The 19,352-nt window shown below is 41.1% G+C and overlaps 1 protein-coding gene across 5 annotated transcripts in view; it reads left to right on the forward strand.

The window, feature by feature from the left end:
* LOC128691908 (ecdysteroid-phosphate phosphatase-like) overlaps positions 1-19,352 on the forward strand; it is a 77,846-nt gene that overhangs the window by 6,089 nt on the left and 52,405 nt on the right. For 4 of the 5 annotated variants that reach the window (XM_053780883.2, XM_070100924.1, XM_070100925.1 and 1 more), the window contains exons 2-5: positions 7,225-7,362; positions 7,825-8,065; positions 10,738-10,933; positions 11,237-11,320. In XM_053780883.2, coding sequence (XP_053636858.2) covers positions 7,253-7,362; positions 7,825-8,065; positions 10,738-10,933; positions 11,237-11,320 — 631 coding nt within the window. In that variant the 5' untranslated portion in view covers positions 7,225-7,252. The remainder of the gene's footprint in view (positions 1-7,224; positions 7,363-7,824; positions 8,066-10,737; positions 10,934-11,236; positions 11,321-19,352) is intronic. The other variant, XM_070100926.1, reaches the window with a different exon arrangement.

Genomic DNA, 19,352 nt, shown 5'->3' on the forward strand with positions numbered 1-19,352 from the left:
CCAATTCAGATTTGCCTCAAATACAGCATGAGTTAGCCAATGCTACAGAGTTTGATCCTCCCAGAGATGACACCCATTCTGCATATGCCAATCTTACCCTAGCAGAGTTGGGGTTAAATGTAAATAACCTGTATAGATGAATAGTTACAGTATCAACTTATCAGTATTCAAGAATTTTTTTTTTGTGTTCGTGTTCTCTCCGCATTCTGAGAGTTAACAGTCTAGATTTGCGTGCACCGAATCTGCCTTTCTGTTAAACACTCTTTCTTTGTATATATTCCTTCCTCAGAATCCGTAGATCACACGAATACAGATCGATCGATCAAAATTTTTGTTTTTATCACTTGTAATCTCAATGTTGAGTTCGTTGTTCATTTGTTGAGTTTTAAGTTGTACTATAGTATACCTTGTATTACATTACAGTTTCAGTTACGTAAGCTTTCATTCCAATGTTCTACTTATGTATCTATAATGTTTCATGTTGTGTACTTTGACATTGTATAGAATCAGCCCAAGCCGTATACCTGCCATCTCTAGTTTGTATTAGTTGTATGTCGGGACGACATACGTTAGCGTCGCCGAGCTCTCAGTAGTAGTAACCAGTTACCAGTAACCAGTTACCAGTAACCTGTCCGTTGACTCAATGACCAACCGTCTTGAGTCACGGTCTGTGCTGAGCTGACACTATTTTCAAAAGACCCACTACGGGGTACTGGCCAGCCGGCTAGTCAGTTTGACGAGTGTAACCAAGGAGATAGGTAACGGCTGCGGGCTCCCTCCACATAACAGCAATTATAAGTAATAACAGCCTACGTGAGTATTTCTACCCTAATCCACGTATCGAACTCCCACATGATAAATATATTCACCACTCATTATAAGCTATGAACAAAAATATTTTAAGGGAAGTAATATATATGCAATTTATAGGCCTAGCTCTATTGCTCACTTAATGTATGATACTATAAACATGTTATCAGGCTTTTATATGCATTTGAAAGTGAAAGAAAGACTATGCTTCACCTTACAGTGGTTTTCGCTTTACAGCAGTAGCCCGGAACCTAACCTGCTGTATAAGGGAGGTCCTACAGTGGTCCAGAACCTAACCTGCTCTATAAGGGAGGCCCTACAGTGGTCCGGAACCTAACCTGCTGTATAAGGGAGGCCCTACAGTGGTCCGGAACCTAACCTGCTGTATAAGGGAGGCCCTACAGTGGTCTGGAACCTAACCTGCTGTATAAGGGAGGCCCTACAGTAGCCTGGAACCTAACCTGCTGTATAAGGGAGGTCCTACAGTGGTCCGGAACCTAACCTGCTGTATAAGGGAGGCCCTACAGTGGTCCGGAACCTAACCTGCTGTATAAGGGAGGCCCTTCAGTAGCCCGAAACCTAACCTGCTGTATAAGGGAGGCCTACAGTGGTCCGGAACCTAACCTGCTGTATAAGGGAGGCCCTACAGTAGCCTGGAACCTAACTTGCTGTATAAGGGAGTCCCTACAGTAGCCCGGAACCTAACCTTCTGTATAAGGGAGGCCCTACAGTAGCCCGGAACCCAACCTGCTGTATAAGGGAGGCTCTACAGTAGCCCAGAACCTAACCTGCTGTATAAGGGGGGCCCTACAGTAACCCAGAACCTAACCTGCTGTATAAGGGAGGCCCTACAGTAGCCCGGAACCTAACCTGCTGTATAAGGTAGGCCCTGCAGTAGCCCGGAACCTAACCTGCTGTATAAGGGAGGCCCTACAGTAACCCAGAACCTAACCTGCTATATAAGGGGGCCCTACAGCAGCACAGAACCTAATCTGCTGAATAAGAGGGGCCCTACAGTAGTCTGGAACCTGACCTGCTGTATAAGTGGGGCCCTACAGTAGCCCGGAACCTAACCTACTGTATAAGTGGGGCCCTACAGTAGCTTGAAACCTAACTTGCTGTATAAGTGGGGCCCTCCTGTATATCATATCTGTTATGTGCTTGAAAAAAAACATTGGCAAAACATTCTAAAGGATTTCACTGCAATTAGTGTCTTTATCGCTATTTGTTGGCTGAACAGATACTGAGAAATGTTTCTTTCCAAATAGTGCTAGAATATAAAAAAAATTGAAACAATAATAACAATAACAATCTATTTCAGTATGATATAATGTTGGTATTGGTCGGCCATTGCTAATCCGGCAATCAGTTATCCGGTTCCATCAGTAATCCAGCACTAATTTCAGCTAGCATAATTTCAAATTTCATCATTATACTGACTCAAATTTCATCATTATACTGACTCAGAAATTGTGCAGATGGTTGTAAATCCACAGCAGCAAGCCAGTGGAGGAGAAAGCAGTGATGAAAATGAGGAAGATGTAGCCGAGTCTCTATTGATAGGTTAATTAACCCTTTGAGGGTCGGTCACATACATTGCAGCCAGGGTCGGTCACGTACTTATACGCGTAAATTCTAGTGCCTTCAAATTGAGCGGGAGAAAGCTGGTAGGCCCACATGTGAGAGAATGGGTCTGTGCAGTTTGAAAAAAAATCGTGGAGCCGTGGTGCATTGTGGGAATGCCATTTGTGTACGCCTTATTCACAATGCCTTGTGGTAAGAAACACCTCACTCCTCGGTGAATTGAGACTCTTTTGTTCCCAAGTGACAGTTCAAACACAGATGGAAGTGTCAGTGAAGATGAATTCCAGGGTTTTGACAAGTTTGTGACCGAAAATAATGAACCTAATAGTGGTAATAGTGATGAAAACCCAGACGACCCTCAACCTTCCACCTCTGCTGCTGGGCCATCTTGTTCATGTCCAGTTGTACCAGAACGAAAGAGGAAACTTGTATTTTCCCATATCCAGGACTCAGATGTGAGCAGTGCTGATGATAGTGATAGTGAATATGATCTCCAAGCTCTTGAAAACAGTTCCAGTAGCGGGAGTGAAGTGGAGTATTCTCCAGTGAAGCGTCAGTATATACGACGCTACATGCACTTTGGTAGTGTGCCATATGCTGTGCCAAGGGTAAGGAGTGCATCTCAAAGTACATCCCGTGGCCGTACAACAGGGGTAGATAGTGAAAATGGCGATGATATTGTTACAGTGGGGATGAAAAGTGTGCATGCATCATCAGATGGTGGTAGTGGTGGTGCCAGCCATGAGGCACCAGCAGCAAGCCATGTTGGTACCCACGCTGCTGGGTCAGCTCAGCTACAACAAAGCCCACCCTCACTCACCCACCCACCACACCAACCTCTACAATCACAACCTCCGCAACCACCACCTCCACAACCACGACCTCCACAGCCACAACCTCCACAACCACGACCTCCACAACCACAACCTCCACAACCACAGCCACCTGTCAGTATCCAGTATCCACCAGCAGGCCGCACCTGGGATTGGCAGGAAGCTGACAATTTTGTTCCCAATCCCCATCACTTTGATGAAAGTCAAAGTGGACTATGGCCATCTTGTACACTTAGGAACAATGCCACTGAACTGGAATGTTTTGAGTTATTCTTTGACGAACCCCTGATGGAAATTATTGTCAGGGAAAGCAACACATACTACGAATACACTATGGCAAACACAATTCTTTCACCAAGATCACACCTACACCAGTGGAAGGAGACAACTGTGGCTGAGATGTATCTTTAGCTTGCCACAATAATGCTTATGCCACATGTGTATAAGCACAGTGCCAGATCATACTGGTCGGCAGACCGCCTCATTGCAACCCCAGCTTTTAGTGGTATAATACCAGTGAATCGATTTGTGCTACTGTTACGTATGCTACACTTCTCCTCAGACAAAACCAGGCCTGACAGAAAAGACAGGTTATATAAGATTAGAAATGTGTTTAGGTGTCTGAAACAGAAATTCAATATGTATTTTTATCCCTTCAGGAAGCTTGTTATTGATGAATCTTTGATTCTGTTCAAAGGTAGACTGTCGTTCAAGCAGTATATACCAAGCAAGAGGAAACGCTTTGGTATAAAGTTGTTTGTACTTTGTGATTGCTACAGTGGTCTTGTATTGGATATTATTGTGTACACTGGAAGTAATACATTGCAAGATATCAGGAAGTTATTGAGTATCTCTGGTGATGTGGTTAGAACAATGATGGAACCATATCTTGGTAAGGGGCATATATTATATACTGATAACTGGTACACAAGCCCCTTACCCAGTGATTTTTTGCGAGTGAACATGACAGATGGGTGCAGTACAGTGCGTGCAAATTGTAAACATATGCCTAGGTTTAACGCAGGCACTCATAGAGGTGTGGTGCAAGTGTTTTCTGCCAATGACATCATGGCATTTCTGTGGCATGACAAACGAGATATCACACTGTTGTCATCAGTTCACCGAAACAAAATGACGGACACTGGCAGGCAGAATAGAGAGACCAATGAACCCATTCTAAAACCTGCAGCTGGGATGGACTACACCCTCAGTATGCACTCAGTGGACAAATGTAACATGCAAATTGGGTTTGCTGATTGTGTTCGTAAGAGTTATAAGTGGTACATAAAACTCTTTTTTCATCTTGTGGACATTTCTATGCTGAATGCTTATAATGTGTATAAGTTGAAGACCAGAAACAAACCACCATATGGTCAATTTTGTTTGTCTATCATCAGACAAATATTATTCAAGTACCAAGTAACAACACCTGCAATAGAGCAACGCCTGCGAACTGATCAACAACTACCCTCTTGTCTGAGGCCTGGTGATCACTTCCTAATACAACTGCCTGCTACTGCTTTGAAGAAAAAGGCTCAGAAGAGATGTTTTGTCTGTGCACATACACAAAAACGCCCACAAAAACACCCACAAAAACGCAGAGACACTCGTTTTATGTGTGAGGAGTGTAAGATAAGATAAGATTTCGTTCGGATTTTTAACCCCGGAGGGTTAGCCACCCAGGATAACCCAAGAAAGTCAGTGCGTCATCGAGGACTGTCTAACTTATTTCCATTGGGGTCCTTAATCTTGTCCCCCAGGATGCGACCCACACCAGTCGACTAACACCCAGGTACCTATTTGCTGCTAGGTGAACAGGACAACAGGTGTAAGGAAACGTGTCGAAATGTTTCCACCCGCCGGGAATCGAACCCGGGCCCTCCGTGTGTGAAGCGGGAGCTTTAGCCACCAGGCCACCGGGCCACCACTGTGCATGACACCATGTTTCAAAGAGTTCCACAAGCTTCAGAACTTCTAGAAACATGTCCAGTGACTCTATATGTCTATATATATTATAGAAAAATAGTAATAAACAACATTTTATGTTGTTGGTTTGTGTAAACATGTTTTGTAAACAATATAATGACAACAGTGTTTGTGCGGTTAGTGTGTAGTATACAACAAGTGAATATATACCAAATAGTCCTTATATTGGTCTCACAGGCCATAAAAGTTACTTGAAAAAAAAAAACTATTAGAAAATAAAAGAAAAAAGTAGAAAAAGACAAAAAACTATTACCGGGTGACTGGCAGTCAGTGATGTTGTTCAATTTCTGTCAACTTCATGCCTCATATCTTGGTAAGTATTGATAGCAAAAAATTTTTTTTAGCCTATAACAGATTCTAGGACATAACTAGAAGACAGTAGAACTATATACAAAAGATGAGGTAATTCACAGCATTGTGATGGAGGAGAATCTCCTCCACCACGATGCTGTGAACACTAACTCCAAGACTGAGGGACTGATTACCTCATCTTTTGTATATAGTTCTACTGTCTTCTAATTATGTCCTAGAATCTGTATTGATAAAGCCACTGGATGGCAAAACGTCTACAATAAAGATATCCAGATGTTACACTTTCATATTATCGGTATTTTATACCTTTCTTGCACAGCCTATAACACTCAAAAAAAAAGAAACTACCATTTAATAAGAAAAAATAATTTTTTTTTTTTTTGAACATTTTTCGACCCTGAGAAGGAGTTTGGGAGAGGGCTTCTTGACCCTCGAAGGGTTAAGTGTATTCTAACCTAACCACTCTGTAATCCGGCAAACTCACTAATCTGGCACACTACAGGTCCCAGTGATGCCGGATTAGTGATGGCCTACCTGTGCAGAGATGGGTGACATTTAGGTGTGCATGCAGAAAGCCGAAAGAAGAAGTAGCAGGTGTGCTAAAACCAGTGGAAGTGTTAAAAATTTATATGGTAGACATGTGAAGGATGATGGGATACCCTGTGTATAACTGTTCTTATAACTACAAATGTAGATAATAACTCGTGTGCAATGCTGAATTCACAAATTACCCGCACATAGAAGAGAGGAGCTTACGACAACGTTTCGGTCTGACTTGGACCATTTACAAAGTCAGACCAAGTCAGACCGAAACATCGTCGTAAGCTCCTCTCTTCTATGTGCAGAATATTTGTGTATCGTTCCAGTCACAATATTGTGCCTTTTTTTGTTATTAATGCTGAATAATCCACATGTATTTAGGATGTTTTTGGAGATATTAAGAATAATAATTCACTCAAATGTAAGCCTAATTTTTCATTAATGACTCACATTTTTGTTGAATACTGTACAGTAGTGTTCACTGAGTTACACTTTTGTTGAATAGTGTACAACACTGTTCATTGCTTTATGTGGTGGTTAGGTTCCAGACACATCAGGTATCCATCAACACTTAATTTTGTATTAAAGGATTTTCTAATACCCTTTGCAAACTGCATGGATTTTCAATGATGAATATGTATTGTGCAAATGAAATTTTTGATCAAAATGGGGCATTGCATTGTAGCAAATTTGTATTAAGCAGACATTCATAAAATGAAGAAATCTTGTACAATGGTGTACATTGCTTCATGAGCTTTCCTGATTTCTTATCATATTCAAAATTCATTTAGATGTAATTGTCACATGAAAAACTTGGGGAATTAAAAACTAGAATGGAATATCAAAAGAATTCTAACCATGTAAAAGAACAGAAAACTTATGTGAAGGACTTAAGAGTGATAATGTCAGAGAATCTCACCTTCAAAGACCACAACAGTGTCATTATTACAGCTGGATGGATAATGAGAACCGTACTGACTCACGAAATCATAATGACATGATTGCAAACAAACCATACCATGGGTGGGGTTTGAACCTGCGGTCAGAGAGTCTCAAAACTCCAGACTGTCGTGTTAGCCACTGGGCCAGCTAGCTTTAACGAGAACCTTCCAAACAGTACTATGCACATTATTTGTTAATTACATTTTTCTTTTTGCAGATTAATTTGTAGACATTCAAGCTGAATAATGATGGCAACTTTACCTCCACGCAAAAATCCAACTCCAACTAAAATATTACGACAACATTTAACACCTCTTCAGATCCTCTTACAGATGGGATTTCCTAAACACAGAGCGTAAGTTCATTACCCAAAGCTACAATGAAATACAGGAGGTTCACGACTTACAAATGATCCCAGTTACACACATCTGCACTTACAGATGAGGCTCTTATTACAGCCACTGAGCTAAAGAATAAACACACATGAATATGTAACTATCCTTTGCACTAGTGTTGTCTGTTTAACTCATTTATATATTAAAAACCCAGAAATGCAACTCACTGGTATGTCGAAAGCCTCCTATTTATTCACTACTTCTATTATTAATTGAAGTGTAATACTGTACTTTAGTATGTATATTTATGCTATTATATGTCACTAATATTATTATAGTTCAGTAAGGATAATCTCTAAGAATTTCTACTAGAAAAAGAATGATAGAACTATTAGGTAAATGTTCTTGACATTCATCATTTTTACCCTTATTTACAGAATGTTGTCACAGATTGCATTACCTGAAGTTACTTATCTTAACAGGGAAAAGGCTCTAGCAGCAACTGGTCATCGAGGTATTCAGCTTGCATCTGACTGGTTACTTGCTCATGTTAACGACACAACCTTAGACCTAGATTGCCCTCGAGAATATGTGGTATACCTGTGTCCTACGGGTCCTCTACAAGAGCAGATACAGAATTTCTGGGAGGAATCTCTCCAAAAATGCGGTTGGAATGGTGCTCATAATTTGGTGCCACACATCACCCTCTGCTCATTTTTTAAAGTGAGTTTCTGTGTCAATTATCTATTTGTAATTTGCAATTTATGCTTTTTTGTTAGTGTCTTATTAATCTTAAGTTAATCTTAAGTTTGCCCGATATGCTCTGCATGTATAGGGGCTTTCGGTATGTACGCCCAAATGTCATTCTCCTTTGTACAAACATAATATCATGCTGAAATAAATATTACCATTATCATTATTGCAGTATACCTTATTACAGGCCTCTCTCACTTATATGGCGGGTTAGGTTCCGGACCACCACCATAAAGCAAATATAGCCTCAAAACGAATCACAGACTTTTTTTTTTTCACTTGCCTATGCATATAAAAGCCTGAAAAATGTTTATACTATCATGTATTAAGTGTGCAATAGCACTGGGCCTAAAAACATCAATGCAAAAATAAAAATAATAGATCATTTTTTTAAATTGCCAACAACCATCTTAAGAGCAAAGCATGTGCTGAAAATATTAAACATGAATAAAATTGAAAAGCGCAGTGTTAGTGAAGCACTCTAAATCGAGTGCCATATTAATGAGGTATGCCTGTATGGTTACTCAAATACACAGCTATGCTCCTGGTGATACTTTCATTAAATTGTTATATAGTGCTATATATTTTAACCCTTTCAGGGTTTCGGATGTACTAGTATGGCTTATGCACCAGTGTCCATGATGTACTAGTACACATAAATTCTAGCGCCTTCAAATCTAGTGAGAGAAAGCTGGTAGGCCTACATATGAAAGAATGGGTCTATGTGGTCAGTGTGCGCAGTATAAAAAAAAATCCTGCATCACACAGTGCGTAACAAGAAAAAAAAAGCTTTGACCGTGTTTTTGGATTAAAACAGCGACTTTGCACTGTACTTTCGTATGGTATTTATTGTTGTACTCTAGTTTTCTTGGTCTCATTGTATATAATGGAAGACATATTACAGAAATTGAGATGATTTTGACTGGTTTTACAATGAAAAGTACCTTGAAATTGAGCTCAAAGTAGCAGAAATGTTTGATTTTACCAAAGTTCAAAAGTAAACAAATCATGGTAAGCATCCAATACACCTCAACTGATGAGTCTAATATTCTTTCACAAGTGCGCTGATATTATTTATACAGTTTCTACACTAATGCAGTAGTCTGCATAACAGTAAATCTTATTTTTTTTTGTGAGAATAAAAATTCCAAGTGGAAAGCAAAAAAAATGTAAGAGGGGCCTGGGGACGTGACTAATGAACAGAGGAAATGTTATTTTAGTGCCAGGAAGGTCTTTCTTGTTTATTCTGGACCCTATTTGGAAATTGGCATCTTTTGAAATTTGTGTGAAATTGGCAAAATTGCTAAATTCTGACCACTGTATTGGATAGTTGAAATCGGTAAATTGGTGGTTTCTTGTACTCATTCGATAGAAAAAATGGAGTTCTAGTGAAATAGTTATAATTTTTGTCGACTAGTACATTGGAATTGGCCGAAAATAGGGCTCAAAGTGGGCAAAATCGCTGATGCGTAAACATCGTTGAGACCGCTAACTTCGCGAGAGCATAATTCTGTAAGTTTTCCATCAAATTTCATACTTTTGGTGTCATTATGATTGGGAAAAGATTCTCTATCTTTTCACAAGAAATTTTTTTTTTTTTTAAATTGGGGGGACCCTGAGAACAAGTCTCTGAGAGGGCCTGTGGACCCTGAAAGGGTTAAAGCTCTGATGTGGAAAAAAATTCTTCCTCCATAAGTCATGCATGTCATAAGAGGCGATTAAAATGCCAGGAGCAAGGAACTAGTAACCACTTCTCCTGTATAAATTACTAAATTTAAAAAGAAAAACTTTAGTTTTTCTTTCTAAGTCACCCTGCCTTGGCGGGATACAGTCGGAGTGTTGAAAAAAAAAAAACAGTGTAAACACTTCTTATGCCAGTCCACAAAGGATGAGATGCAACATAAATTAATAACAACAGGCCAGATTCTAATTTGCTATTATTATCTAAAGAATTTAAAAAAATAATGCATAAACCAATGCATGCATTCCTAACTAAACCAATATTAAACCTTGCTGGTTTGGTTTCAGGCTAGGAAAAAAAAATGAATGATGCAGTAATAGAAATGCTTAAATCAATCTATAGATCCCTGGATAAGTTAGTTTTCAAAATGACATAGTACAGCACATAAGTTAGTAGGGTAAAACAGTTTTTTCACTTTGTAGATGATTTTTTAATGTTCTGTACTTACAGTACCATCTGTTTGTGACTTGATAAAGCCCCCTGCGTGGGCGAAACATTGTAAATAAAGTATCACATTATACTGCTTGAGTGTTTATATTTCCACTTACAGTACCATAATCATGTACACAGCTCCTCTTTTCACCATTCCACATTTTCATTGACTTTCACATAAGCCATTGTTCCACCTGCCAGTGAAAATCACCAGCAGGCAAAACATAATAAACAATGGCTCAGTTTGAAGCCAATGAAGACAGCATACTGTATAACGTAATGTCAATTGTAACAGTCTGGTGATGTCAACTGTAACAGTCTGGTGATGTCAGCTGTAACAGTCTGGTAATGTAATGTCAATTGTAACAGTCTGGTGATGTCAATTGTAACAGTCTGGTAATGTAATGTAATTGTTACAGTCTGGTGATGTCAATTGTAACAGTCTGGTAATGTAATGTAATTGTTACAGTCTGGTGATGAAAACTGTGAGGCTCTTGTGGCAGCACTGAAGGACGTTGTACATAGCATTATGCCCTCCCTTCCCACCAACCTTACACTTGATAAATATATATCACCAAACTACATGGGGCTGTTTTTAAATGACCAGCAAGCTGACATTCTCAAGAAACTTGCTGTTACATATGTCAAGGAAGTAGCACATATGTGTAAGTACTTTGTCTTGTAGTATTTTGCTTCTCTCATGCTGCACTTCTGCAAGGATTACAGCAGCTTATCTAAAGCCTTTGATTATTTAGAATGAATATTAAAAATATTTTATCATTTTTCAACATTCATTACACTGTATAATGCATTAATTAGCTGAATGTATTTAATATTGCATTTTTTATACAATAAAACAAGCAAGGCAGTTCCTTTGGAAGGAGTATAAACAACAAGTCTGACTTAAGCTGTCAATTACAAGTTTCTCAAACCTAATTGTTGCTGTTTGCCTTTCTTGTTTAACAAAGTTGAAGCTGGGTGTTACGACAAACTGGAGGTGATGGCAGCATGTCTGCCATGGTGCACAGGGACTACTTTGGCTCAAGAATACTGTAAGCAGGATATGCCTGAAGGGAATGAAGACTCATATTTTTTTGTTGTGGCTTTGTTCAAACTTCTGTAATTATTTTGTATTTTAAAATATTTTTGCTAACTTTTAGCATGATTTTTCTCCACATATTCTTCCATTCTTTGATTAGTTTTATTATTTCACAAGTTTAATGAAAGATTTACATTATTTTGCTTATTTAAAAAAATCATTTGCATGGGCACATCTTGATATAATACATTTAAAATATTAATAACATGCCTACTAACAAGTTGGTGATTTCGTACCGGCATTATTAGATCCTCGTAAGACTCATTAAGGTGCTTGAGTGTTTGCTTAATTTATTTTCTTAGAGCAAGATAGTTAATGAAGGTTGTTTAATTTTCTGGAGAATGAAGAATTAGCAGTGTACATAATGAGCAATGTACTACAATATAATGTTTATTTTTTATGTCGTACAAATAGTGTACTTTACATGTAATAAAACATTGGTTGGGACAAAATAAAGCTGATAATTATGCAGTTATTTTAGGCAAACTAATCCTAATGCTTAAATGTTACTCACGATCTAGACTTAGACTGTTAAGTAGGTAGAAATAAAAAAGGGAGAAGTTTGCTCTTCAATTCTGAAAACAACAAATGCACGAGAGTAAGGTTGTAGCTTTTTGTGTGAGTAACTATTTCACGATTCACATTCACGACTAACCCATAAGTTTTGAGAGATAATTTTAGACTACATTCTGGGCCATCATTGATTATTACCAAGTCATAAATGAGACACAGATCAGGTGAAGAGGTGCGTTCTGAAGACATGCATATATTCTGAAAATTAGAGCACCTGGCAATATGCTGGGAAAGGCAAGAAACAAAATACAGAAATAAAAACAGGACCAAAATTCATGTTAGGAATGTTATGGATTAGTTGTGAATTGCTCCAGTCAGGGTGTTGTGACCTCTGTTTTTCATTTTGAGATGGTTAGCAGCTTAACTTAGTATGGGTATGTAGTAACCTCAGAAATTTTTTGCATCCTTGATGATGTGTGATGAAAAATTGATTCCGCACGAAAATGCAAGTGTACATTCAAAGTCTTTTTAATGTAATTTTTTTTTTAACATGTCAGCCATTTCCCACCAAGGCAGGGTGACCCAAAAAGAAAGAAAAAGCTTTTATCATCACTCTCTTTGCAGAGGCACTCAAATGCAACAGTTTAGATGTCCCTCCAAACTGCCAATATCCCAAACCTCTCCTTTAAAGTGAAGTCATTGTACTTCCCATTTCCAGGACTTAAGCCTAGCTAACCGGTTTCTCTGAATCCCTTCATAAAATATTACCCTGCTCACACTCCAATAGCTCATCAGGTCTGAGAACCATTTGTCTCCATTCACTCCTATCTAACACACTCACACACACTTGCTGGAAGTCCAAGCCCCTCACCCACTAAACCTCCTTTACCCCCTCTTTCCAACCTTTTCAAGGACGACCCCTACCCTGCCTTCCTACCCCTATAGATTTATACACTCTCCAAGTCAGTCTGTGCACTGTGTTCCGTTATCTATAAATGACCAAACCATCTCGACAACCCCTCTTCAGCCCTCTGACTAATGCTTTTAGTAACTCCACACCTCCTCCTAATTTCCACACTACGAATTCTCTGCATAATATTTACACCACACATTGCCCTTAGACACGACATCTCCACTGCCTTCAGCTGCCTCCTCACTGCAGTATTTACAACCCATGCTTCACACCCATATAAGAGTGTTGGTACCACTATACTACTCTCATACATTCCCTTCTTTGCCTCCATGGATAACGTTTTTTGTCACCACAGATACCTCAATGCACCACTAACCTTTTTTTGTTCATCAGTTCTATGGTTAACCTCATTCTTCATAAACCCATCCGCTGACAAGGCAACTCCTAAATACGTATCTGAAAACATTTACTTTTTCCATACTCCCCCTCCAACGTGATATCCAGTTTTTATCTAAATCATTTGATACCCTCATCACTTTACTCTTATCTGTGTTTACTTTCTACCTTTACACACCCTCCCAAACTCATCCACTAACCTTTGCAACTTTTCTTTAGAATCTCCCAAAAGCACAGTATCATCAGCAAAAGTAGCTGTGTCAACACCCATTTTGTATTTGATTTCCCATAATTTAATCCCACCTCTTTCCCCAACACCCAAGCATTTACTTCTTTGACATCCCCATCTATAAATATGTTAGACAACCATGGTGACATTACACATCCCTGTCTAAGACCTACTTTTACCGGGAAGTATTCTCCCTCTCTTCTACACACCCTAACCTGAGCCTCACTATCCTCAAAAACTCTTTACAGCATTTAGTAACTTACTACCTATTCCATACAGTAGATGACAGTTGAAATAGATGCAGGTTGAAACAAATGAAAGTTAAAATAGTGAAGCACTACATAGGTTCACTCAAGTACTGTATTATTAATAATAATATATTTTATCATGCTGTATTTTTTCTTGAAGCAGGGATGGGAAATATACTTCTTCAGAATTATGTACCAAAGCACACCAGGTGTACATTTCATACTACCATATTAAATGGTGTAAAAGTTTTGATAATTTTTGGCAATGTTTCTTTCACTGTTTAGTGAATGTAATTACAAGAGGATCTCTCATATACAGCACTGATTTTCAATTTTCCACATTTTCTTTGGCTTTCAATTGAGCCGTTGTTCCACCTGCTGGTGACAGTCGCCGGCATGTGGAACATAATGAACAACGGCTCAATTTATAGCCAATGAAAACATTGAACACTGAAAAAAGGGTTTTGTATATGTTGCATCTTCCTGTATATAAACAAAATACGTGTAGTCTCGACATATTATTTAGCTTATTACGTATTTCAGGTAGAAGGGTGGTTGGTGTTGGTCACCCATGGAGGCACTACCATGGGAGAGGTAAAGGGGTTATCTTTTCTCCAATTTTCTTTCTGTTTTGACATTATTTATTCTCAAGTCGCACTTGGTGATCTGAAATACTACTGTACAGTAAGTCCTCAACTTACGAACACACTGGGGACCTCCTGAATTGTATATAATATTCATAATACAGGAAGTCTTCAACTTATGAATGTGTTGGGGACCTTCCATATTGTGTATAATAATATATTAATGATATGCACAATAATGATATAATATTATACATGATACACAAGAGTCTCAATGTGTTTGTAAGTCGAGGACTTATTGTATTAACTTAATTCCACATTGTCCTTTCAGTGAATGTTTTTTTTGATCTCTTTCTTTGTTATTTATTATTTTCTTTGCTTGTGCCTCTTGTCTTCTACTTCCTTATTTCTGTTTTCTTGCTTGTGTATGCTAATTAAGTTCATCTCATTCTACATATTCTTCATCCCTGGTGCTAGAAATGGTGACTGCTTCACTTGTGTAAAAACCAAACTGGCATGATTTATTTTTTAAATAAATATTTGTTTGGGTTATGAAGCTCATCTGCATATAAAATTTTGGGAAGATTCTTCATTGTAGCTGCTCCTCGAGTCCTTGAGGTAGGAATGAACGAACTTGATGGTTTGCTAACATTCGTGTTTTTCTTCTTTGTGTGCTGCTTATAGTTGATGAACGAGCCGTCATTCCTTCTCTATGCTCTTCTGTTAGTGCAAACAAGACACAATAGCTTCAGCATCATGACTCGCGAAATTGTAGCAACGCGATTGGAAACAAATCATGGAATACACACATACACAAATAACCCGCACATAGAAGAGAGGAGCTTATGACGACGTTTCGGTCCAACTTGGACCATTTACAAAGTCACAAGTTAAATCATGGAATAGGCGGAGTTTGAGCCCTCGGCAAGTGGGTTCAAATCTTACTTGTTCTGTGATTTGATTACCATGTTTTCCGACATATATAAGCATGCTTTTTTCTCCACTTAAAGTCTTGGAAAATCAGCCTGCACCTTATATGCTCAAGGTCAGGGCCAAGGGTAGGCTTTGGATTAGGCTTTAGCAGTTGTTTACTATCGTTACATTACAACTGCTTGGATACATCATCTTATTTGTCTCATATGATTGTGCACCTTATATGCCGGAAAGTACGGTAGCTTCAACATCGTCTAGGATTGTCTAGAAAATATTCCTGCTGGTGCTGAAGTTTTTATCATTGTAAGGTTAGGATATGTCAGTGATTTATGTTTATGAAGGGCTCTTCAGCTGTCACAGAAACGTTTAGTAACATAGGTTAGCTACTGCTCAGTTACTGAAATATTTGGGATTGATTCTTCAGCTGTTACTACCATTTGTAGTATTGTGAAGTTATTGAAAAGTCAGTGACGAAAATTTTGGAGGCAGATTCTTCAAGTGTAAGGCACAGTAAAATGAAGAGAAAATTTTGTTCATCTGTGGATACATATCCTTTTCTCATCAACCGCTGCTTATTGTATTGTTCATCGCAACACTTACACCAGCAGTTCCCAATCTTTTCACCAGCAGGGACCCCTTGCATTTAAATTTTTCCTAGGGTCCCCAGGTTTTTGAAAGGTCTACCTACTCGACAAATCAATTTTATTAACTAACAACAAGCTCGTTTTCTCAGTTTCATCTCTCAGTTGAAAGACAGACATAAATGAGTATTCAATTCATTAACTGGCAGTATTAAAAACACTAGAAATGGCTTTGACTGGGTAGGGTTAGTAGTCCTTGTTTCAGTCGTGAAGCCTTCACAAGAGCTTATCGGAAGTTTGTCTTTGTTTACCTTATTATGGATAATTATACATTTTACACTGCAGCTTCTTGAAATTTTGAACTTAGCTAATGGGCCCCCCAGTACTACCTTTGTGGACCCCAAGTATTACCTTTGTGGACCCCCAGTACTACCTTTGTGGACCCCAAGTATTACCTTTGTGGACCCTCAGTACTACCTTTGTGGACCCCCAGTACTACCTTTGTGGACCCCCAGTATTACCTTTATGGACCCCCAGTACTACCTTTGTGGACCCCCAGTATTACCTTTGTTGACCCCCAGTACTACCTTTGTGGACCCCCAGTACTACCTTTGTGGACCCCCAGTACTACCTTTGTGGACCCCCAGTACTACCTTTGTGGACCTCCAGTACTACCTTTGTGGACCCCCAGTACTACCTTTGTGGACCCCCAGTACTACCTTTGTGGACCCCCAGTACTACCTTTGTGGACCCCCAGTACTACCTTTGTGGACCCCAGCACTACCTTTGTGGACCCCCTGTACTACCTTTTGTGGACCCCCAGTACTACCTTTGTTGACCCCCAGTACTACCTTTGTGGACCTCCAGTACTACCTTTGTGGACCCCCAGTACTACCTTTGTTGACCCCCAGTACTACCTTTGTGGACCCCCAGTACTACCTTTGTTGACCCCCAGTACTACCTTTGTGGACCTCCAGTACTACCTTTGTGGACCCCCAGTACTACCTTTGTGGACCCCCAGTACTACCTTTGTGGACTCCCAGTACTACCTTTGTGGACCCCCAGTACTACCTTTGTGGACCCCCAGTACTACCTTTGTGGACACCCAGTACTACCTTTGTGGACCCCCAGTACTACCTTTGTGGATCCCCAGTACTACCTTTGTGGACCCCCAGTACTACCTTTGTGGACTCCCAGTACTACCTTTGTGAACCCCCATTACTACCTTTGTGGACCCCCAGTACTACCTTTGTGGACCCCCAGTACTACCTTTGTGGACCCCCAGTACTACCTTTTGAAGGCACCCAGTACTACCTTTGTGGACCCCAGTACTACTTTTTGTGGACCCCCAGTACTACCTTTGTGGGCCCCCAGTACTGCCTTTGTGGACCCCCAGTACTACCTTTGTGGACCCCCAGTACTACTTTGTGGACCCCCAGTACTACCTTTGTGGACCCCCAGTACTACCTTTGTGAGCCCCCAGTACTACCTTTGTGAACCCCCAGTACTACCTTTGTGGACCCCCAGTACCACCTTTGTGGACCTCCAGTACTACCTTTGTGATCCCCCAGTACCACCTTTGTGGACCCCCAGTGCTACCTTTGTGGACCCCCAGTACTACCTTTGTGAACCCTCAGTACTACCTTTGTGAACCCCCACTACTACCTTTGTGAACCCCCAGTACCACCTTTGTGGACCCCCAGTACTACCTTTGTGGACTCCCAGTACTACCTTTGTGAACCCCCAGTACTACCTTTGTGGACCCCCAGTACTACCTTTGTGGACCCCCAGTACTACCTTTGTGGACTCCCAGTACTACCTTTGTGAACCCCCAGTACTACCTTTGTGGGCCCCCAGTACTACCTTTGTGGACCCCCAGTACTACCTTTGTGAACCCCCAGTACTACCTTTGTGAACCCCCAGTACTACCTTTGTGGACCCCCAGTACTACCTTTGTGGACTCCCAGTACTACCTTTGGGGACCCCAGTACTACCTTTGTGGACCCCCAGTACCACCTTTGTGGACCCCCAGTACCACCTTTGTGGACCCCCAGTACCACCTTTGTGGACCCCCAGTACTACCTTTGTGGACCCCCAGTACTACCTTTGTGGACCCCCAGTAGCACCTTTGTGGACCCCCAGTAGCACCTTTGTGGACCCCCAGTACCACCTTTGTGAACTCCCAGTACTACCTTTGTGGACCCCCAGTACCACCTTTGTGGACCCCCAGTACCACCTTTGTGGACCCCCAGTACTACCTTTGTGGAACCCCAGTAATACCTTTGTGGACCCCCAGTACTACCTTTGTGAACCCCCAGTACTACCTTTGTGGACCCCAGTACTATCTTTGTGGACCCCCAGTACTACCTTTGTGGACCCCCAGTACTACCTTTGTGGACCCCCAGTACTATCTTTGTGGACCCCCAGTACTACCTTTGTGAACCCCCAGTACTATGTTTGTGGACCCCCAGTACTACCTTTGTGGACCCCCAGTACTACCTTTGTGGACCCCCAGTACTACCTTTGTGGACCCCCAGTACTACCTTTGTGGACCCCCAGTACTACCTTTGTGGACCCCCAGTACCACCTTTGTGGACCCCCAGTACCACCTTTGTGGACCCCCAGTACTACCTTTGTGAACCCCCAGTACTACCTTTGTGGAACCCCCAGTACCACCTTTGTGGACCCCCAGTACTACCTTTGTGGAACCCCCAGTACTACCTTTGTGAACCCCCAGTACTACCTTTGTGGACCCCCAGTACTACCTTTGTGGACCCCCAGTACTACCTTTGTGGACCCCCAGTACTACCTTTGTGGAACCCCAGTACTACCTTTGTGGACCCCCAGTACTACCTTTGTGAACCCCCAGTACTACCTTTGTGGAACCCCCAGTACCACCTTTGTGGACCCCCAGTACTACCTTTGTGGAACCCCCAGTACTACCTTTGTGAACCCCCAGTACTACCTTTGTGGACCCCCAGTACTACCTTTGTGGACCCCCAGTACTACCTTTGTGGACCCCCAGTACTACCTTTGTGGACCCCCAGTACTACCTTTGTGGACCCCCAGTACTACCTTTGTGGACCCCCAGTACTACCTTTGTGGACCCCCAGTACTACCTTTGTGGACCCCCAGTACTACCTTTGTGGACCCCCAGTACCACCTTTGTGAACCCCCAGTACTACCTTTGTGGACCCCCAGTACCACCTTTGTGGACCCCCAGTACTACCTTTGTGGACCCCCAGTACTACCTTTGTGGACCCCCAGTACTACCTTTGTGGACCCCCAGTACTTCCTTTGTGGAACCCCAGTACTACCTTTGTGGGCCCCCAGTACTACCTTTGTGGACCCCCAGTACCACCTTTGTGGACCCCCAGTACTACCTTTGTGAACCCCCAGTACTACCTTTGTGAACCCCCAGTACTACCTTTGTGGACCCCCAGTACTACCTTTGTGGAACCCCCAGTACTACCTTTGTGGAACCCCAGTACTACCTTTGTGGACCCCCAGTACTACCTTTGTGGACCCCCAGTACTACCTTTGTGGACCCCCAGTACTACCTTTGTGGACCCCCAGTACTACCTTTGT

Source organism: Cherax quadricarinatus, chromosome 75, assembly GCF_038502225.1.
Source record: "Cherax quadricarinatus isolate ZL_2023a chromosome 75, ASM3850222v1, whole genome shotgun sequence".
NCBI lineage: Eukaryota > Metazoa > Arthropoda > Malacostraca > Decapoda > Parastacidae > Cherax > Cherax quadricarinatus.